This window comes from Manis pentadactyla, chromosome 10 (genome assembly GCF_030020395.1).
Source record: "Manis pentadactyla isolate mManPen7 chromosome 10, mManPen7.hap1, whole genome shotgun sequence".
NCBI lineage: Eukaryota > Metazoa > Chordata > Mammalia > Pholidota > Manidae > Manis > Manis pentadactyla.
This window is the reverse complement of record NC_080028.1, coordinates 23464023-23487816: the sequence shown is the minus strand read 5'-3', so window position 1 is coordinate 23487816 and position 23794 is coordinate 23464023. Positions and strand designations below refer to the sequence as shown.

The following is a 23794-nucleotide window of genomic DNA, read 5'->3' as shown; positions in this document are numbered from 1 at the left end:
AGTACTTGTTGAGTAGATAGATAAGTGGTGGTACTGTTGATAGAAATGAAGGAATCATAAGAAACACTGGATTTGGAAAGAAGGTGATCAGTTCAAGTTTGAACATGTAGGATATTCCAAGTGGGCATGTTCAATAGGTGATACGTGAGAGGAGATAACTGGAGTTGCAGATCGCTTCAGCTCATCAAGTATTGAGAAGCTGGGCACACAGGATGAATAAAGATATGCAAGATACTTTAGAAGCTACAGAAAATTGTATTAAAATATGCAAATTACTGTAATATCAGGCAGAAAATGTTAAGAAAAAAAGTAATTAGGAACTCACTGTCTGACATTCAGAAGGGCCCATTTATTAAGACATTCTCTGGTGAAGGAAGAGTAAACAGTTTTGCTTATGACTTCTTTCTTTAGCCTCTAGCCCTGGCTCAGCCTGCCCTGCCTAACTAGGAGCTTGTGAAGAAACTCTGAACGCTCACACTGTATGGGAGATAAACCAGGGCAGGCGTTATAGGAACTTCCCTTAAAAGAGCAACCAAATAGATTTTCTTTACAGCCACAGGATCTTCAGGGAGAGGGAGGGAGAAGAGTGGAGGTCATGTCATAATATTTAATTGCACATATTAAAGAAGACATTTCAAACATATTAAGCATGAGAAACAGAAGACTACTATATTCTGAGAATATCCTGTACCCTTTAGAAACAAATGTGCAAACATCCCAAATCCAGGCTTGGGTATACATTTTAGACTATGAAAATACAAATTTTACATCTCATTTATTCCTCAAAGGATTGAAAGAGAATGGATGTCTGTGGCCTTGGATGAGAGAAAGATAACTATGTTTTGTAGTTTGCAAGACTCATTATCTCTTCAGAGCTTTGAGAGCTTCATTGGTAGGTAAACTAGAAGGCCCTGAACACACTGGTTATTAAATGTTAACATGGCATACTGGGATTCGAACATGGTTCCAGAGTAACATGCAAATACAGTCCTCAGATCACCTGAGCTTGGGAACTTTAGCCTAATGTGACTGAGAAGCCTTAAAGTACTGGCTGACTATGTTAGTTTGAAAACATTAAGTACTTTTCTAATACAGTTTCTCCCATGAATAGAAGTATTAAGTATGTCAGGCACACATTTAACTGCTTTATAACAGTCTTAAACACTTGTTGAGCATTTGCTATGTGCCAGACACAAATTAAGAGTTTTACATAGATCATCTTGCTTAATCTTCCTGACGATTCTGTAATGTAGGCATTTTTTTCTCCCCATTTTATAAATTAGGAAACTGAAGCATAGAGAGGTTACTTAGCTAGTATGTAGTGGTTCTAAGGCTGGAGCCCTGGCAGAGCCCATGTTAAACTGTTAAGTCTTAACTGTTAGGCCAGATGGCCTGGCACATTTGTGAGATTGCCTTGGATTAGAACTGGGAAGCTTATCCAAGATTGCTATTTATCCTAGTAACCTCATAGGCCATTTGAAATACAGGAAATGCTGTGGAACCAAAGAGCCAAATAATTTAGTATAAATTAGTTCACAGTTTGAGGACCTTTGGATGTTTGTCTCATTTCCACTGAACAGAGCAGACCTTTCAACTTGTTTAAGCCAAATGCTCCTGGTAATTGACAAGGCTGCTAAGGCCAATTCTAGGAAAACATAACACTTGAGTATTGAGCATGATGCAATCTGAAATGCTAGGGCCTTTGCTGTAGTTGTTACACAAAGCACCAACTGACATCACAGAACCACTGTGGGGCTCCTTCTAGTGCCCAAAGGTGCAGAACCACCCTAGGCCGGGAAGGGTGCCTCCTCTGAGGATAAAAGCTATGCAGACTTACCAGCTGGGGTGGGTTGTTTTCTTCTGCCCTCTAGCTGGCTTGCAGGCTAGGATTCCTGCTGTGTGTGTGCAAGCAAATGCAGTCCTTGGTACCCTCCCAGGAAATCCAAGAGTTTTGGCTTTACACCAAGTTGACAAGAAGGCATTTTTTTTCCCCCTCAAACCATTGCCCAGGGAGATGAATCCTCATCAGCCCCACATCCGGAGTGAAATCTGGAAAACCCAGTTCAGAGCTTTTGAAGAAGCTGCTACAGGGCATTTTAGCAGCAGATCCTAAAGTATTAAAGGGCTGCTTACTGATAGGGAAGTGAAGCTTAGGAGGCCCTTTAAAATGTGTGTTTTTTGTAACCCAAGAATGGATGTTCACTGTAGAAAAATAAGAAAATGGATAAAATAAAGCTCCTTCGTGGGGTCCTATTTTGCACATACACTAAATCTTGTTTAATGTAGGAGGGGAAGCAAACTGAAGAAACCATATGGACAAAAGTTGCTACAAACTTGAGTTTTCCACTAGAATGTTTAAGGAAAGTAACTTATTCATACCACTCTCCATTCTAAAATCGCTAATACAAATAGCACTGAAGAAAACTAAAATGGTGTGTGGCCTTGCAGGAATAACAAAGTTGTCTGATCTTCCTAAGATAGGCTTGTTTCTTGGTTTATGGCTAGTGTACCTCGCCACACTGCTGATCACAGCTGGAGTGAGGAGATGCCTATACCAAAAACTGTTATGTGCTTTCTTTCCCAGACACCAAATGGACTGCTTCTGACCCCGAGTCCACTGCTCTCCAGCATACATTTCTGGAGCAGCCTTAGTCCAGTTGCTCCACTGAGTCCTGCCCGGCTACAAGGGCCAAATACGCTGTTCCAGGTGAGCATTTGGAAACGAACTTTTAAACATCAAACTTCTAAGGGATGTGCTTCCCCAGTAAATCCTGCAAAGGTAACAGTTCTGCCCTATGTCTGGTTACAGTGATAGGTTTCCAAAGAGACTTTATGTTAATGAGGCTGGAAGAGGCAAAATTAAAAAAATTATATCTTGTAAAATCTCATATGCCTTTAATATATTAATCTTTAATCAACATAGAGATGTCACTTGAAATAAGTTGAAAAACAAAAATAGTGAACAAATTTTCCATACTGTAATAGAATAGTTATCTGCATAATTCAGTGAACCATCATCAAGTTCTCCCTATTCCATAATAAGAAAGGAACATCTAGGGCATTTGATCAAAAACTAATTAAGTCTTAGGTGCTTTACTTTGCAAAAATATCTGTACTAGGTAAGCACATTTATTATTCATTCACACACTAGAATCTTGCAGTAGCATCATTTGCTATTATGTGACAATCAGTATTTCCTCTTTAAGACCCAAGATTGTTACTCACAGACCAAGAAGTTACTGTTATATGAATATGTGAGTGTAGAGTAGAAAGGATCCTAGGGACAGGAATGAAGTAAAGCTGGGTGAAGTGCAGGCTCCTTTAGAGGTCTAACTCTAGCCTTGTCTATCTCAGCCACCCTGTATCCCATGCCTGCTCTCCAGTGTAGCTCACCCCAAACTAACTGTAGTTCCTTTGCTCCCATTGCATTTAGCACGTACCACTTTGTATTATGACTGCGTGTTCATCTGGCAGTCTCCCCGACTAGACTGGCCCCCCCAAAAGGACAGAACTGCATCTTGTTCACTGTGGTGTGTCCCCAGTATCTAGCACACTGTTTGGTACACAAATCATGCTCAGTAATTATCACTTACCAAATCTATGGATGCCTAAGAATTTGTCAAGAGATGCCTAAGAAAGTTAAAAAGATTAGGTCTCCGTGATTTTTTGATTTGGTCATTTTCCTTATTGAAATTAATATTTACCTCCTTTGTGCCAGGAGCAGTACATCCTGGGATTTAGAGTCTAGCTGGAAGAAGGGTGGAGCGGAATAGGTTTTGATTGCTATCTTGATTCTCTAGTTTCTTTGTAGGGTTGAGGTAGGGTGTCATGACATGACTATATCCCTGGGGTAATCAGGTTTCTCTTCCTGGCCCTTCTTCCCATCACAAGAAATTGAGTTATGCACATCCAATTTGTTGATTCTTAGCCATTTCAATTCAGGGAAACCAAAAACCAGAAGTAGTGAGCAAAAAGCAGTAAGCGAATGTAGTACTAGCAAAATTGTAAATTAGATTTATCTTTTGATCAGGAGCTAAAAGATGTTATTTCTGGAAGGTTTCCAGACTGCAGCAGCATTATTCTAGTATTAGAGCTCCTGAGTAGAGCAGAAAGGAGGGACTTGGTACATGTACAATAAGCTCAGTGGGGGGTAGGGACTGCAATATTATTAATCTAATTCTAGAACCTAACATAAGGCCTCTGTAGGACTAATGGAATGGTTTTCCTTACAGGGAATTCTTTGGGGTCCTTTGCCTTAGATAGTGAACCTTTTCCAGTCCATTACTCCCAACAGTAATAATGGTTTGAGACCAGTGGCTCTCAAAAGTTAGCATGCAACAGAATCAGCTGGTGGGTGTGTTGAAATACAGATTACTGGGCCCCATCCACAGAGTTTCTGATTTAGAAGGTCTAGGATAGAGCCTGATGTAATTTCTTTCAATTTCTAGTGATGTGGCTGCTCTGGAAACCACTTTGAGACCCACTACAGACCAGTTATTCCTAATTTACATTTAGAATTCTTTTAGTTTCACAAAATGCACCTGTACTCTCTATTGGAGCCATTCGGAAAAAATCCCTGAAAAAAATATGTAACTGTTAAAATGTCTGACCTGGCCTTGGGCCTTCTTTTTGTGACTGGGGTCCATGAGACTAAGGATAAATAATTTTGTACCTTTTAAAATACTACTATTATGAGAAAAACAGTTGAGTATGGTGAAAGCTGAAATTAGCAGTTTTGAAAATGGTAAATAACAAAACATGGTAAGAGGAATAGTACTTTCTGATGTTAAAACTAGACATTTCAAATTAAAGCTTTTCAAAATTCAGATTACCATCAACAATGCCCCTTCAGTGCAAATAATTTAGCTTAAAAATAAACTTTTTTCCATGCTCTAAATGTGCTGGAGGGAAAAAAACATATTGGACCTACAATAAATTTTGGATAATGCTGGTAAATTTCCTATTGTGATCATTGGTAAAGTAGATCAGAATCTTTAGGGTAACAGTTCACAGAGCTGAGGAGTTTCTGCACAGAAAGTCTCCTGATATATTGTTATAGCAGACACTGAAAAAGTTAAGGGAAGAGGTATGCATGTTTTAGTAAAGGAGAGATGCCAGAAACACTGTACTAAATCTAAAAACACAACTTTGATTTACACATAAAGTGAGATTGGTTTTAACCAGACAGTTTGGCATTCTGACCTTGTCTATAGTATGACTTCTGCTTTTGAAAAATATTTTAATCAAATCTGGAATACACCTAGTAGTAGTAGGTACAGATAATATCTTGACATAAAGTGGAGCTAATTAAGTTTCGATTGATGTAATTTTTAATTCAACAAATCTAACTGGGGAGATAATCTGCAATGCTCTGAGTCAGACTGCAGGGTATATATACAGTATGTGAGTAGCAGAGGTGTAAATAAAGTGCTACAAGAACCCACAGGAGGAGCTCTTTCTAGCTGGGGTCTGGACAAAGGCTCCAAGGAAGCGGCATCTGAGTGAGGAGGAAGGGACAGGGTTTCCACAGATGGAGAGAAGCACATTCTAGATTACAGAGCTGCATGAATTGTGTACGAGAAGTTCATAGTCTGTTCAGGAAGGGCCTGGGTGATAGGAGGTCACTAGTTGGCAAAGTAGCCACAGGCCTTGGACAGTATGCTCAGGATCTTCCATCTTAATCTGCTGTTAAGTGATCGTAATGATGGAAAGTTTTTTAGGTTGGAGACAGTGATACCTTTCTAAAATAGAGAACCTACCATACTGATACCAATGTGGAGGAAGAACTGAACAGAAAGCCTAAGGGGCAGAAAGATATGAGGAAATTTACTCCCCTACAAATACTGAGGGGAGAATCATCTTTTGGATTAAGCAATGGAAATAGGAATATATTTAGAAGACATTCCAGGAAGACTTTTAGTTGGGTCTGAGAAATAGATAGTGATAATAGGACAGGCAAAGATTATTACTAAGCGAGTTAAAGACTGGAAATGCTATTAGTAACAACATTTATTGAGGACTACTATACCAGACATTGTTCTGAACACTTTTCATGGTTTCTCATTTAATACACCTAATAATTCTATTTGAAAAGATGAGTGACATCACTGGGCCTTATTTTTCTTAATTTGCCCATGACTACACGTTAATAAGCGGCAGAGCCCTGATTCAAGTTTAGGGTCATGCTCCTGTCTTCCACTCTCACTGACGTAACAGTGCACACAGAAGAGCAGGTTTGTGGGGAAGAGGCATTTGTGGGGCTGTCCGACAGCAGGAAATGACTGAGTAAACTATAGGAAAAAGGAAGGCTGACGATAAAAGTTTGGGAATATTGCAATTTAAGAAAAGGGTCTTGGGGGTAGGGAGAGCCAATAACCAAGAGCACCCATGACAACTGAGTATATAAAGAGCAAGGGCAGAAATCAGTAGTATGTTTTTAGAAACAGATTAACAAAACCAAAAGCTGGAAAACACCAGTAAGATGGACAAAAATCAAAATGAGAGAAGATGGAAATAAACTAAAAGCTGAAAACTCAAAACCTGCTCTTCTTCTAGTGTTCATCCTAAGTTCACTTTAAGTCAATGGGAAGAGTGGTTAGGAAGTATGGATCTTAAAAGAATATAAGCTATGTGCAAACAGATTTGATAACCAGTTGAAATAGGAAAAATTCTATAAAAAATTAAAATTGCAAAGTGTCCAAAAAGAAACAAAAACCTTGACTAAGCCAATAATCATTAAACAAATGGAAACAGTAAAGAGCACCCCCACGCCTCCCACATAAATTGGGCAGTTTGTTATAAAGCCCAGCAAGCATATCTTTCAGTCAGACAGAATTTAAAACCTGGCATTACTGCTTTTCAGCTATTAGCCAATCAGAACTTATTTCTCATCTATAAAACGGGGGTAACCAAATTTACAGGCTCTAGATAGCAAATGAAAATGACAGCCATTGATAAACTGTAATACACACATACCAGCAGCTGAAATAGTTTGAGAACTGCAAAAATGTATTTACTTGTTCTGCTATTACATAGTGTACTTTTGACATGTGCAGGGCTCTATAGTTTGACATTTAGTGTTGAAGTGAAGTTTAATATAAATAATTAAGCTAGAAGACAGACCAAGATTATCATTCTGACACATACCATCCTAGACAATGAAAATCTAGTTTTGAACAGTCATGTTTTAAAAGACCTTAATTATTATTGTTCAATTGAGAGTATAGCTGCTGTGTTTCTTTCAGACCTGAAAGTTGTTAATTAAAGTTATACTTTCATTTATTATCTCAGTTACCAACAGTACAGAAACTTTTACTCTTTAAGATTTGTCACTTGTAGGTAATCTGTTATTTATCATTTTAATTAGAGTATTTTCTCAGCCCAATAAAGGTTAAGATAGAGACATTCCTCATTTTTAACATTACTGAGAAGCATGTTTGTTTTAAAATGCAGTATTATAAATTATACTGATTCATATGTAGAGTCAATTGTGGTTTTCAAATTTTTTTCTTAGTATTTAAAGCAAGTCAGCAGTCTTAAGTAGCTTGGAAACTTTTTAAAACAATATTACAACATGTTTCAACAACATATAAAGTACACTTTTTTTTTGTAGTAACCTAGGCATATAAAATTATAAGGGACATTTTCTGAATCTTGTTTGCTGTATGTAATCTTGATCTCATTGTCATCTTCCAGTTACCCATTCTGTAAAATAATTGGCAAGTGACCTCTATCATAGAGGTGACAAGAGAATTGATCCATTATGGTCTGTCTAGAAATGTAAAGAACTCAAATTCTTCCCAATGGATTTGCAATAATTAATTTGAAAATCTTTTGTCCTCTACAGTTTCCAACACTGCTTAATGGCCACATGCCAGTGCCAATCCCCAGTCTGGACAGAGCTGCTTCTCCAGTACTGCTTTCTTCAAACTCTCAGAAATCCTGATGACATCTGACCACAATTAAAGACTTATTAGCTGATGAAACAAGTTTGTCCCCATGGGCTAGTTTACCTGTGTCATGAGAAGGACATTGTGAAACCCTGTTAATTTGGTTTGCACTTTTCATAACATGGATGGTCTAGATTTATGTTAGCATTTTAAAACTTTTTTTTATATTCAACATATATATGAAAATCTGTTTTGCATTAAGTGAATTTTAATGTTTTTGTTTTTTATATCTTAAGTGTTGAACACTGTTGACAGTGAAGAACTTTTCTTAATGGTTTTCAGTGTAACTAATAAGGATGTGAAGCTTTTCTTCTTTAATTCTGCATATGCTGAATTGTGCTTATATACACTATAACCAGCTGTGCCTTCCTTTGCATTTAGTTTTATGTAAATGTTTATATATTTTTTAGAATTAAGAGAAAATGTTTGAAAGACAAACGTATCAAACAGCTCTCTAGTAGAATTTCATTATTTTTCACAAGTAGGCAATATGAAAGCATATTCATATTTTTCATTTTTGCTTTCACTTGTATAAGAATTGCCTTAGAACCTCTTTTGAACTAAAATTCAATAAATGTAATGTCCAAGTAATGTTTTTATAAAAAGAAACTAAGCCATATTTAGACAATAAATATTCATAAAAGAAAATGTTCTAAAGTGTATTTTTTTAAAAATGAAAAGCTAGGCTTCTAACAGTTTACAACCTTTTAGACACCTCTCAGACAAAAATATGAGATAGAAACCTACATCAAGTTCATTCTACTTATGCCCTGGAATTATTTCATAGGTTAGCATATTCTTATTTCAAAAAGTTAGCCCTGGTTCTCCCAGTTTTCCATACAGAATCACATGCCTCATACTTTTCTTGGATGTAAGTTAGGGTTTCTCTACATCCCTGGAACTGTAGTTAACATTTAAAAATCCTACACTTTGGAAGGGGCTCATAGACGTGATGAAAACAACAAAGAACCAATTTTGTAACACCAGGTATCTTTATGCGTAGGTATATAGCCTTGCTTGTGGAAACTGAGGTAGAATATACTCCATATGTATTACCAAGCTTACAGTGAGAATGAATTAAATCTGATAGACAAAATATAAAATTCTTCAGATACATCATTATGGAACTGAACTGATTATATAACAGTTTGGAACACTCACCAGTAAATTCTTTTATATAATGTAGTTTAAAGCAGTGGTAATACAAACTTTTTCTGTTCCTTCAAAAATATCAACAGGCACCATGCTGAGGAATTGTTCTGTACATGAAGTAGGAAAATACTAATGTAAGATAAGAGAACTGGAAAGTGTTCAGTGGTTTCAATTCAAGATCAAGTTAATTATCATCCTTAACTATAAGTAACAGAGACCACTTTGAGATGCAGCTAAATAACTGATCCAAATTAGGTGTTAAATGGCAGGGATTATGAAAAAGGGTACAAAATAAAGCTTGTAAAAGCAGAGTTTCTGAACTTTCAAATAATCTAAAATTTTGTTATGATACTTATACATTTTGAGATATTCAATTGGAACTGAGCATCTCCTATGTAAGGAGAAAAAAATCCAAACAACCTTAATATGCATCTTTGAATATAAAGTTGGGCTGATTACAAAATCCACTAACAGACACTACCATCATTCCCTCACAGGCTGAGAATAAGTCTGTACTAAAATAAAAGGGCTGGTCTAGGGAACTAATATTTACCAAACATAAAATGTTAGAGCAAGAAGGGGCCTTTTGAGACGATCCCGTCACTGATTCCCAGATAAGGACAACTGCAAAGCAGGAGCTGGGAGTTGTCTAAGGCCACAGCTCATCAGAACAATAACTGATGCTCATTCCAATTCTATTTTCCCCTGCTTAGCTGTAAGTGACTATTGGTCCAAAACTATGTTAGGTAGAAAAAACAGCATTAAAAAAAAATTGTCAGATAAGAATGTACCCCAAATGCAACATTCTTATAGAAAAACTTAAGAAAGTTAATTAATGTACAAAAATTTCAATCAGAAATATTATTTTTAAATGTACATACTGACTGGAAATACTCAAATTACTATAAAGCTGATTCTTTTTTCCCTTCCTTGAAATACTATCGTTAACATGCTTTAGTTCCATTTATTAGAAATCGAAAAATACTTTAATTTTTAATGGATCAAAAAACTCACTATAATATAGATGGAGGTATTGAAGTATAATCCCTATAGCTCTGCCTCGTGTGTGTGTGTGTGTGTGTGTGTGTGTGTATGTGTATGTTAACAAGTATTTCAGCCAGAAAATTAAGTTTCAAAGAATATATTAACTTTTTCCCCCTTCTCATGTCTGCTTGAACAGTGTTAAACTGCTTTGGCTAAAGTTTTATAGAACTATAACCTAAATGTTGGTCTCTGTATGCATCTTTTCTATGACTGCGTATTGTCACTCATAAATGTATCATTTTTACTGTTACATTATTTTTGTTCAATAAATACTTTGTTATAAAAGGTTTGAGGAGGAAAGTGGGTTGATTTACTTCCATTTATTTGGGATGATCCAAATTTCACTTTTCCATATTGGAACAAGTTATAAAATGAGTCATGTCATCTAGCCTTAAATAGGGCATATCAAAACATGGTATGTTTATATAATTTACTTCAAACAGATATTTATGGAGACAAATATATTTACTGATGTTGAATTGGAGGAAAGGAATGAATTTGAAAAGTGGTCCCCTGACCTTTTAAATCAAGTTTTATCATTCTTCTGTATTGAGATGGGGGGAAATGAGAAGGAAAGGAAAATACAAATTACCATTTATTCTTTTAGTGGCTAATACCATATACTCAATGGTGACGGACTGACAGTTTCCCCCCTAATATGAGGAACAAGATAAGCATAATCCCCTCTGTTGGCATTTCCATTCAACACAGTACTTAAAGTCCTAGCCAGAGCAATTAGGCAAGAAAAAAAAATAAAAGGCAAACAAATTAGAAAGGAAGAAGTACAACAATCTCTAGTCACAGGTGGCATAGTCTTATATGTAGAAACCCCTAAAGCATTCACAAAAAACTGCCAGTACTAATAAACAAATTCTGCAAAATTATAGGACACAAAATCAATATGCAAGGATCACTTGTATTGCTACATACTAGCAATGAAAGATTTGAGAAATTAACAATTCTATCTCCAATAACATCAAAAAGAATAAAACAGGAATAAATTTAATTGAGAAGGCACAAGACTTGTATACTTAAAATTACAAACTATGAAGAAGGAGCCAAGATGGTGGTGTGAGTAGAGCAGCGGAAATCTTCCAAAACCATACATATTTTTGGAAATACAACAAATACAACTATTCCCAAAAGAGAGACCAGAAGATACAGGACAACAGCCAGACTACATCTACACCCGTGAGAACCCAGCACCTCATGAAGGGGGTAAGATACAAGTTGCGGCCCAGCAGGACCCGAATGCCACCCCTCACCCCAGCTCCCTGGCGGGAGGAGAGGAGTCAGAGCAGGGAGGGAGCAGGAGCCCAAGACTGCTAAATACCCAGCCCTAGCCATCTACACCAGGAGCACAGACACACAGTGCATGGTGTGATGGATACAAGAGAAACGGGACAGTAAAATCTGTGAGTGGGTCCCCACAGCCGGTGCCCCTGGGACAAAGAAAAGTGAGTGCTTTTTGAAAGTCTTAAAGGGACAGGAGTCTCACAGCTGGATGAAGCGTCCCCGCGCACTCAGCCTAATAGCTGGGAATCCCAGGGAACTCTGGGCACCCTAACCCCCTGGGCAGCAGCGCAGCTTGGAGGCCCCTCATGGCGATAAACAGCCTCCTGCCCGTTCCCCCTCCGGCGCGGCTCTGCCATAGCGGAGCAGCAGCCTGAAAGCGGCCATGTCCACAGCAGCTGCCCAGGCCAGGCTTCGAGGCCCCATCTCCGTGCAGCTGCCCAGCACAAGCCGCTAGGGGTCACCGTTCTCACAGGAGAGGAAGGCCACAAACTAGCAAGAATGGACGTTCTCCCAGTTGACACATGCACCAACTCCACACAACTACCTCTATTGCCATTAAAAGGCAGAAGAATTTGATCCAGACCAGACTAACAGACACAACCCCTGAGAAGGAGCTTGGAGAGAGAGACCTAATGAATCTTCCTGAAAAAGAATTCAAAATAAAGATCATAACCAGGCTGATGGAGCAGCAGAGAAAAATGCAAGAGCTAACAGACAAAGTAGGGAGGGAGACTACAGAAATAAAACAATCTCTGGAAGGATTTAAAAGCAGAATGGACGAGATGCAAGAGGCCGTTAATGGAATAGAAACCAGAGAACAGGAACACAGAGAAGCTGATGCAGAGAGATAAAAGGATCTCCAGAAATGAAACAATATTAAGAGAACTGTGTTTACCAATCAAAAAGGAACAATATCTGCATTATAGGGGTACCAGAAGAAGAAGAAGAGAGAGAAAAAGGGATAGAAAGTGTATTTGAAGAAATAATTGCTGAAAACTTCCCCAAACTGGGGGAGGAAATAGTCGCTCAAACCACAGAAGAACACAGAACTCCCAACAGAAGGGACCCAAGGAGGACAACACCAAGACACATAATAATTAAAATGGCAAAGATCAAGGACAAGGACAGAGTATTAAAGGCAGCCAGAGAGAGGAAAAAAGTCACCTACAAAGGAAAACCCATGAGGCTATCATCAGACTTCTCAACAGAAAACTTACAGGCAAGAAGAGAATGGCATGATATATTTAATGCAATGAAACAGAAGGGCCTTGAACCAAGAATACTGTTTCCAGCACAATTATCATTTAATTATGAAGGAGGGATTAAACAACTCCCAGACAAGCAAAAGTTGAGGGAATTTGCCTCCCACAAACCACCTCTACAGGGTATTTTAGAGAGACTGCTCTAGTTGGGAGCACTCCTAAGGCTAAATAGATATCACCAGAGAAAATAAAATCACAGCAAAGAAAGCAGACCAACAAAATACTAACTAAAGGCAAAAAATAAAATCAACTACTCACAAAAGCAGTCAAAGGAAACACAAAAGAGCAGAGAATAAAACACCCAACATATAAAGAATGGAGGAGGAATAGGAAGGGAGAGAAATAAAGAATCATCCGACAGTGTCTATAATAGCTCAATAAGCAAGTTAAGTTAGGCAGTAAGATACTAAAAAAGCTAACCTTGAACCTTTGGTAACCACGAATCTAAAGCCTGCAATGGCAATAAGTACATATCTTTCAATAATCACCCTAAATGTAAATGGACTGAATGTACCAATCAAAAGAACCAATACTCTTGGTTCAAGAGTAATAGAATGGGTAAAAAAGCAAGACCCATCTATATGCTGCTTACAAGAGACACACCTCAAACCCAGACATGCACAGACTAAAAGTCAAGGGATGGAAAAAGATATTCCATGAAAACAACAGGGAGAAAAAAGCAGATATTGCAGTACTAGTATCAGACAAAATAGATGTCAAAACAAAGAAAGTAACAAGAGATAAAGAAGGACATTACATAAGGATAAAGGGCTCAGTCCAACAAGAGGATATAAACCATTATAAATATATATGCACCCAATACAGGAGCACCAGCATATGTGAAACAAATACTAATGGAATTAAAGGAGGAAATAGAATGCAATGCATTCCTTTTGGGAAACTTCAACACACCACTCACTCCAAAGGATAGATCCACCAGACAGAAAATAAGTAAGGACACAGAGGCACTGAACAACACACTAGAACAGATGGACCTAATAGACATCTATAGAACTCTACATCCAAAAGCAACAGGATACACATTCTTCTCAAGTGCACATGGAACATTCTCCAGAATAGACCACATACTAGGCCACAAAAAGAGCCTCAGTAAATTCCAAAAGACTGAAATTCTACCAACCAACTTTTCAGACCACAAAGGTATAAAACTAGAAATAAACTGTACAAAGAAAGCAAAAAGGCTCACAAACACATGGAGGCTTAACAACATGCTCCTAAATAATCAATGGATCAACGACCAAATTAAAATAGAGATAAAGCAATATATGGAAACAAATGACAACAACACAAAGCCCCAACTTCTGTGGGACACAGCGAAAGCAGTCTTAAGAGGAAAGTATATAGCAATCCAGGCATATTTAAAGAAGGAAGAACAAACTCAAATGAATAGTCTAATGTCACAATTATCAAAATTGGAAAAAGAAGAACAAATGAGGCCTAAAGCCAGCAGAAGGAGGGACATAATAAAGATCAGAGAGGAAATAAATAAAATTGAGAAGAATAAAATAGAACAAACCAATGAAACCAAGAGCTAGTTATTTGAGAAAATAAACAAAATAGATAAGCCTCTAGCCAGACTTATTAAGAGAAAAAGAGAATCAACAGAATCAGAAACGAGAAAGGAAAAATGACAGACCCCACAGAAATACAAAAAATTAGTAGAGAATACTATGAAAACCTATATGCTAACAAGCTGGAAAACCTAGATGAAAACCTAGAAAAATACAACCTTCCAAGACTGACCAAGGAAGACATAGAAAATCTAAACAAACCAATTACTAGCAATGAAACTGAAGTGGTAATCAAAAAACTACCCAAGAACAAAACCCCCGGACCAGATGGATTTACCTCGGAATTTTATCAGACATACAGAGAAGACATAATACCTATTCTCCTTAAAGTTCTCCAAAAAAATAGAAGAGGAGGGAATACTTCCAAACTCATTCTATGAAGCCAACATCACCCTAATGCCAAAATCAGGCAAAGACCCCACCAAAAAAGAAAATTACAGACCAATATCCCTGATGAACATAGATGCAAAAATACTCAACAAAATATTAGCAAACTGAATTAAAAAATACATCAAAAGGATCATACACCATGACCAAGTGGGATTCATCCCAGGGATGCAAGGACAGTACAACATTCGAAAGTCCATCAACATCATCCACCACATCAACAAAAAGGAAGACAAAAACCACATGATCATCTCCATAGATGCTGAAAAAGCATTTGACAAAGTTCAACATCCATTCATGATAAAAACTCTCAGCAAAATGGGAATAGAGGGCAAGTACCTCAACATAATAAAGGCCATCTATGATAAACCCACAGCCAACATTATATTGAACAGCGAGAAGCTGAAAGCATTTCCTCTGAGATCGGGAACTAGACAGGGATGCCCACTCTCCCCACTGTTATTTAACATAGTACTGGAGGTCCTAGCCATGGCAATCAGACAAAACAAAGAAATACAAGGAATCCAGATTGGTAAAGAAGAAGTTAAACTGTCACTATTTGCAGATGACATGATACTGTACATAAAAAACCCTAAAGACTCCACTCCAAAACTGCTAGAACTAATATCGGAATTCAGCAAAGTTGCAGGATACAAAATTAATACACAGAAATCTGTGGCTTTCCTATATACTAACAATGACCTAATAGAAAGGGAAATCAGGAAAACAATTCCATTCATAATTGTGTCAAAAAGAATAAAATACCTAGGAATAAACCTAACCAAGGAAGTGAAAGACCTATACCCTGAAAACTATAAGACACTCTTAAGAGAAATTGAAGAGGACACTAACAAATGGAAACTCATCCCATGCTCTTGGCTAGGAAGAATTAATATCATCAAAATGGCCATCCTGCCCAAAGCAATATACAGATTCAATGCAATCCCTATCAAATTACCAACAGCATTCTTCAACGAACTGGAACAAATAGTTCAAAAATTCATATGGAAACACCAAAGACCCCAAACAGCCAAAGCGATCCTGAGAAGGAAGAATAAGGTGGGGGGGATCTCACTCCCCAACTTCAAGCTCTACTACAAAGCCACAGTAATCAAGACAATTTGGTACTGGCACAAGAACAGAGCCACAGACCAGTGGAACAGAATAGAGACTCCAGACATAACCCAAACATATATGGTCAATTAATATACAATAAAGGAGCCATGGACATAGAATGGGGAAATGACAGCCTCTTCAACAGTTGGTACTGACAAAACTGGACAGCTACATGTAGGAGAATGAAACTGGATCACTGTCTAACCCTATACACAAAAGTAAATTCAAAATGGGTTAAAGACCTGAATGTAAGTCATGAAACCATAAAACTCCTAGAAAAAAACAGGCAAAAATCTCTTGGACATAAACATGAGCGACTTCTTCATAAACATATCTCCCCGGACAAGGGAAACAAAAGCAAAAATGAACAAGTGGGACTATATCAAGCTGAAAAGCTTCTGCACAGCAAAGGACACCATCAATAGAACAAAAAGCCATCCTACAGTATGGGAGAACATATTAATAAATGACAGATCTAATAATGGGTTGACATCCAAAATATATAAAGAGCTCACGCACCTCAACAAAGATAAAGCAAAACAATCCAATTAAAAAATGGGCATAGGAGCTGAACAGATACTTCTCCAAAGAAGAAATCCAGATGGCCAACAGACACATGAAAAGATGCTCCACATTGCTATTCATCAGAGAAATGCAAATTAAAACCACAATGAGATATCACCTCACACCAGTAAGGATCACCACCATCCAAAAGACAAACAACAACAAATGTTGGTGAGGTTGTGGAGAAAGGGGAACCCTCCTACACTGCTGGTGGGAATGTAAATTAGTTCAACCATTGTGGAAAGCAATATGGAGGTTCCTCAAAGAGCTCAAAATAGAAATATCATTTGACCCAGGAATTCCACTTCTAGGAATTTACCCTAAGAATACAGCAGCCCAGTTTGAAAAAGACAGGTGCACCCCAATGTTTATCGCAGTGCTATTTACAATAGCCAAGAAATGGAAGCAACCTAAGTGTCCATCAGTAGATGAATGGATAAAGAAGATGTGGTACATATACACAATGGAATATTACTCTGCCATAAGAAGAAAACAAATCCTACCATTTGCAACAACATGGATGGAGCTAGAGGGTATTATGCTCAGTGAAATAAGCCAGGCGGAGAAAGACAAGTATGAAATGATTTCGTTCATATGTGGAGTATAAAAACAAAGAAAAACTGAAGGAACAAAACAGCAGAATCACAGAACCCAAGAATGGACTAACAGTTACCAAACAGAAAGGGACTGGGGAGGAGGGGTGGGAAGTGAGGGATAAGGGTGGGGAAAAAGAAAGGGGCCATTATGATTAGCATGTATAATTTGGGGGGGTGGGCACGGGGAGGGCTGTGCAACACAGAGAAGACAAGTAGTGATTCTACAGCATCTTACTATGCTGATGGATAGTGACTGTAATGGGGTTTGTGTGGAGGACTTGGTGAAGGGGGGAGCCTAGTAAACATAATGTTCTTCATGTAATTGTAGATTAATGATACCAAAATTAAAAAAAAAAAGGAAAGTGAAAGACAATCCATAGAACGGAAAAATGTAATTGCAAATCATATACACATAAAGGTCTAATATGCATAATATGAGAAGAACTCCTACAATTCAACAAAAAGGCATAGAACCCAATTTTGAAATGGGTTTAGGATTTGAAGAGAGAGTTTCCAAAGCAGATATGCAAATGACCAATAAGTTTAATCTCCTTAAGTCATCAGGGAAATGCGTATCAAAACCACAATGAGATACCACTTCACACACTTATCAGAATGAATATAATTTAAAAAGTAAAAAAAAAAAAAAGGAAAACATGTTGGCAAAGATGAGTAATTGGAACCCTCACACATGTTAAGAAGGTAATAGCTGTGTAAAACAGTTTGCAGTTCCCTGAAAACTTTAAAAACAAATTACTAAATATAACCCGATAATTTCACTACAGTTGAAAACAAGGACTCAAACAGATGCATGGACACCATTGTTCATAGTGGCATTATCAAAACAGCCAGAAGATGGAAAACCCCAGTGTAAAATCAACAGATGAGTGGATAAGCAAAATATTATCTTTTCGTACAATAGAATATTATTCAGCTACGAATAAATGAAGTTCTGATACATGCATGCTACAACATAGATGAACTTTGCAAACATTATGCTAAATGAAATCAGCCAAACAAAAAGATCATGGTATGATCCCACTTTTATGAAATATCTAGAATAGGCACATTCAGAGATACAAAGGTATATTAGAGATTACTAGGAGTTTGGGGGAGAGGAAAATTAAGGGTTATTTCTTAATGGGTACAGAGTTTCTGTTTGGAGTGATGAAAAATTTTGGAAATAGATGGTGGAAATTGCTGTACAACAACTGTAATTTTTGTGAATGTAAATTATGTCACTAAATTATATACTTACAATGGGTAAAAACTAAATTTTATGATGTACATGTGTGTGTGTATGTACATATATGTGTATATATATTTTAACCACAATTTTTAAAACAGTAAAAACAAAAAAAAACATCCTCATGAATTGCCTTGGGTCCAAAAGATAGATTAACATGTTAACAAGCTGTCTTTCAAATGTAAGCTAATAAAGCTCCAAATGGAATTCAGCCATCTCTATATATCTGGAGCGACATATTCAAGGAGTGTTAACAATATTACTTGGAAAGGAAACAAAAAAGTCATCCTCTCTTACCTTTAAAACCTTGTCAGTTTAAGATGAATCGTAAGTGTTCAAGGTTCAAAATTTCTGAGTTTCAGTTCTCTTCATTGCAACGTTTTCAGGATCTGAATGGTGCTCAAGTATCAAAAAAATACCAAATTCCTTAATAAAATGAAGACACATACCTAGGACTTCCTAGGAAGAAGAATTTTATATAACTACTGAATATATTTCTTTACTTTTTATATGCAAGAATCAAACTTATGGATACCTATGTTAAATTTATAACAAATCAAATATATAACCTATGAAATGAAAAATCTGACACTTTAAAATTGAGAGTGCTATCCCATAAAATAACAATAGCAATTACTAAATGAATGGCCAGCACAAATATAAATTAAATATCATTATTGGCACAATGAGACTTCATTGTCTTAAAAATGAGACCTATAAAAGAAAATGACCCTATTCTGCAGTCTTCTTCCCCCCAGAAGAACTGTGACTCAACAAAACCACATTTTAACAACATGAAGATTTAGTTATTATAAATTTCAAAACAAAATGGAGGAATTTCCACATATATTTATAACCTTCAAAGTACAATATTAATACATGTCTGTCAGTTAGAAATAACAGCAGTTTGTTAGGCTACAGGGTTTAACATAAAACCAATTTACAAATGTGAAAAGCAGCAGTGGTCCAATATTCACCATTATACATGAATCTGTTTCTTCCGGAAAAATGTTTTTTTAATTTTAAAATTAAAATTTCAGTATTATGAAATATTAAAATAACACTCCAAACATGCCACAATCACTATTCACAAATAAAGTTAAAATGAAATATACAAGATCCACTTAATACTGTTAAATAACAATAAACTACAAGATTTCCTGAACAGAAATGGTAGGACCCCTGAATGTTTTACAGTGAATCAGGAAAAAAATTAATTTATGACTATTTTCATGATATATAAGCCAAAAATTTACACCACCATTTCAAAATATATCAATTAAGAGTTGTAGTTTGTAAGATGCACTAAACAAATAGTCCTTAAAAGTGAACACAACTGCTAAAACACTGTTACCAACACTCAAGTGTGTTGATGATGTTCAAAGAGATGCATAACTAAAACTGTAATATTTACTATTTCTGGTAAACAGATAATACCTACAATACTTTAAAACAATCCGCTAAGTTCTCATTTATCTCATTTGTATTTATCATGGCTCATTTCAAAGACATATTACAGCTTTCAGCTGATTCCAAGTGAATGTATTAAAACACACACATACACAGGCCCCAGATGAAATTAATTGTTCCCCAATAAAGTCTCATCTTTTCTATTAAAAGAATTATATTTAAAACAAACAAAAACAAGACTTCTCATGTTTGACTGGACTTTTATGGTTTAGTTTTAACTAAATAAAAGCACAATGTAAAATAGGTAAATGTATTAGTATACTAATATCCAATAATATGTAGTAAATATTTCTAAAATCAGAAAAGGTAAAAATAAATAATTTTGGTGCTTTAATTTAATGTGAGACCCCCAAAATGTCAGGTATTCACTTGCTTGAATCAACTTCTGCATCTCATGCTTTCCTAACATAATGTGCTTATCAATTTCTTAGCTACTCTATTTGCCAATGTCCAATAAAAAAATTACATAGCATGAACTTAGAGTGTTCAAGATGGCTCACTTATTTTACTGTTAAGCAAAGCTAAATTTACATTCCAGGAAACAATGCAGTTTAAAACAAGAAATGCAGCAGTAAAACAATTCGGGAGGAGAAACAGTTGCATTCACATATAATAAAGCCACTGCAACTTCTTCGGGCATTCAACTGTTGTGTTAAATAAACAGTAGTTATTTAGCAGCAATGATTCCGCAATAAATAATGCACTGTGTTTCTCAGTCCTGCACAAAAATTGCAGCTATAGTTACATCAATAGCTGTAACCTACTGGCTCTACTGGCAGAGAAGACCTTAAAACCAACTGTACAAAAAAATTGTCACACTGTGACAACAAATATAAAAACAATCTGTAGGTCTAAAATAAAAAGACTCCACTGTGAAGAGGACAGTGTAGACAAACGGAGATTCCAAGTCCACCAAAAGAAAAAATTGCCTTCAGATCTGAGTCCTTGATTGATAAGAAAGGCTGGGGGCTGGGCTTGAAACCATGTTATCAGACTTAAAAGAGCATGCTCTGTCTTCTGTTCTTCCCATGTCCTAAAATATAAAGTCATTTTATGAGGCAGTTCAAGTTTCAGGTTATTCCCACATACAGTATTTGGTGACTCTAGGAAGCTAATGTTCCCACCAGCAAAAGCTAATATTCCACGGTAAGAGTGATCAGCACTGTCTTAAATGACCCTCTTGTTGATAGGGTCAGTCTACAGCTTCTATGCTTCGAAGTGATGAACCTGATGACTAGGGAAGCACAAGATGTGTCTTCTGCCTCAGGTACCAGGGATGGCGTGTGCAGTGATCAAGCCAGGCCACTTGTAAAAGGTCTTTGTGTCATCTGCAGCTTTCAGGATCCCTGACTTGACTGAGTCAGATTTCTTTCTGAAGAATACTGAGCTGCCCACATCATAGAAAAGTGAGTACGTGCAACGCTAAACATACACAGCTGTGGAATGCACTGTACATTGGCTGTAATTTACATCAATAATTTTACTGATTTATAAATCAAAAACTTGGTTCCACGCAAAATTTCATGATCGACATGTGAAATGGTTTATGACAAACACACCTGTCTCTGGGTAAGAAGAATTTCGAAAACCTGGGTCCTTTTGCAACTGAATCTCTTTCAAACTGAATATTGATACACCTAAAATGCACAGACAAAAATTATCAGGTAAAGGTTTGACATTACTAAAACAGATATAACCAAAGTAACCACAGACAAAGTGTTTTAAAATGACACATTTATACCACATTTACAAGGTCCTACTGAAATATTTTCCTTTTTGTCCCACTGTTTTGGGAAGCAAAACAAAATAAATCTCCCTTCAGAACCATTCTCCCACAACTCTGCTTTAAATCATGCTTTGAGTATGTATTTCTATGAGAATATACATTGTCTATTTCTAGGACTTACTGGGATTGTGAGACCTAATCAAAATGTATTACTTGGTTTTTATTCTTTTATCTGTCTCCTTATGGTGGTATCAAGTCATGAGGTCCTCAAACTATCTTCATATTTTTTTAGAGAAAAAGAAGGAATAGGTATGTATAACCATAATTGCCTTCCTCAAACTATGAAACTTGGTATTAATAGCAAAATGTAAATATCATCTTAAAAAACACTTTTAATTCATCTTTCTCATTTCCAATCTCTGCCAGAGAGACAGTCATTCATTAAAAAACATCCAGTAAGTTCTAAGCGAAAAGTCTTAAGGATTCCAGATTCCAATTAACAAACCTCAAATGAATCAATATTGTCTAGTATAAGAATGTGAAATTAATGAAAGCTTTTGGCAGGTCAGTTCCCAAATAGTCTCCCAATTCCCCACTTACCTTATCCAATTTTAAAATAAAATACTGAGGTGAATTTTAGAAAGAATGTTATGAAAAAAATCAAACAGTTCTATTTCATACATGTGAAATCAGCTGTTTTGTCACTGACAATATGCTCACCACTGTCATGAGGACAGTAAAGTCAGAATGACCATAGTTAAGAAAAATCATCTTTATATCTGAAACAGAAATCAATCTTATGTTTTGATTGAGCTTCATTACTCTTTACCTGAAATCCATTTTTAACAATTCTGAATCAAAAACAATTCAGATTGGGCCTAATGACAATATCTATCATTGGAAGGCATTTTCCCACTGAAGTCCATTAATGACCCAAACCTAAGCATTATTGATTTCTTACAGAGTAGTTGCAATGTGCTCAGTGTTAAAAGAAATAAAATACAGGCAAGTAAGACATACACCTCCCTCCAACGAATTCTGATCTAATTACAAAAGACTAGAATTTTAAAACACCAACAACAATCTCTTCCTAAATCCTAATTTCACCCAGTCTCCAACCCTGGACAAATAAAGGGGTGGGTACAAGGAAACACTTTAGAATTTCTCTTACTTTCAGGTAAAGTATGTATTCTTGGTCCCAGACTTCTAAAGTACACATGTTTCATGGCCTCTTCTGCTGAAACCCTTTTCTTAGATTCGTACTGTGAAAAAGAAAAGAAATGCTTCATTAACTTTTTTTCTAAATATTATAAAAGGAGTGTATGGGGGGGCAGAGATTAGCATTTAGAGCTACTTTTATCTCGATTAATACAATGACTATAAAGAACCAACTGGTAGTACTCCAGATACATTCTAATTTAAATCACTGTTGAATTATGTAGTAATGATTATATCTCAGTTCCAAATTTACAAGATAAAGTTGGATTTGAATGAAAAATTTAGATTCCCTGTATTTATGAAGTGATAAAAAATAAAGTGATTTAAAATTGGTGCTATTTTTCTTCATGAACACCAAAGGATCACTGGAAATATAACAAATATCTTTATGATAGACATTATTAAATTTCCGATTCAATACCCATTTCTCTTTTTTCCTTATGAGATAACCTAAATTTGTCTAAGGTGTCCATGTTTCCAACTCCAACAGATAGATCATGAATCGTGATTGTTCTAAGTTTAACCCAATTATGACAATCCTGCTCCCCAGTTTCCAGACCCTCTTACAATTAATGTTCTGGCCAATGAGACTTAGGAAGAAGCCTTACAGAGGTTTCTGTGAAAAGCGTTTGCTTTCCAGATAGAGGGGGACTAAAGTGGCTGACACAACACTTATCCTCTCTTCTTCCTGCTATGAATGAAGATATGAATGGTATTTGGGGGTGAGGCAGCCTGGAAGGCAGTGAGTTTAAGGAAAAGAAAGAGAACATGCATTGCAGAGAACACAGCCTTGACATATCTGATCAATGCCAGCAGCTGACTACCTCAAACTCTTCTAGGACACAATGAGCAATCCAGACACATTAAGAGAAACCATAATTTTAAAAGAATTTAAGCATATGCTTTATGCATACTAGACACTAACATAATTAATCTTATTTAACTGTCATGACAAATATTTGAGGGAAGAATTAATGATCCCATTCTACAGATGAAGAAACTAAGGTTTAGAGAAGTTAACAACCTATTGAACAATAACAAAATAAGATGTAGCTTACCTGAAGAAATTTTGTTATCAACTCAATTCCTTCAGAGTCTAACCTAGAAACAACAAAAAACAAGTGTCAATTTATTCACTTTTATCTTAGCTGACAGCAAGCAATTTTTCAAATAAAA

At 36.4% G+C, this 23794-nt stretch overlaps 2 protein-coding genes across 7 annotated transcripts in view; one reads left to right on the top strand and one right to left on the bottom strand.

The window, feature by feature from the left end:
• The window catches only part of ELK3 (ETS transcription factor ELK3), a 63718-nt gene extending 53286 nt beyond the window's left edge, over positions 1-10432 (top strand). For all 3 annotated transcript variants that reach the window (XM_057486497.1, XM_036891573.2, XM_036891574.2), the window contains 2 exons: positions 2585-2707; positions 7847-10432. In XM_057486497.1, coding sequence (XP_057342480.1) covers positions 2585-2707; positions 7847-7945 — 222 coding nt within the window. In that variant the 3' untranslated portion in view covers positions 7946-10432. The remainder of the gene's footprint in view (positions 1-2584; positions 2708-7846) is intronic.
• A 6656-nt stretch (positions 10433-17088) lies between these two features.
• The window catches only part of CDK17 (cyclin dependent kinase 17), a 102081-nt gene continuing 95375 nt past the window's right edge, over positions 17089-23794 (bottom strand). For 2 of the 4 annotated variants that reach the window (XM_057486496.1, XM_036891570.2), the window contains exons 14-16: positions 23677-23719; positions 22572-22662; positions 18989-21311 (exon numbers count right to left, since the gene is read on the bottom strand). In XM_057486496.1, coding sequence (XP_057342479.1) covers positions 21196-21311; positions 22572-22662; positions 23677-23719 — 250 coding nt within the window. In that variant the 3' untranslated portion in view covers positions 18989-21195. Of the gene's footprint in view, positions 18664-18988; positions 21312-22571; positions 22663-23676; positions 23720-23794 lie in introns of those variants that run through there. The other 2 variants (XM_036891572.2, XM_036891571.2) reach the window with 2 other exon arrangements.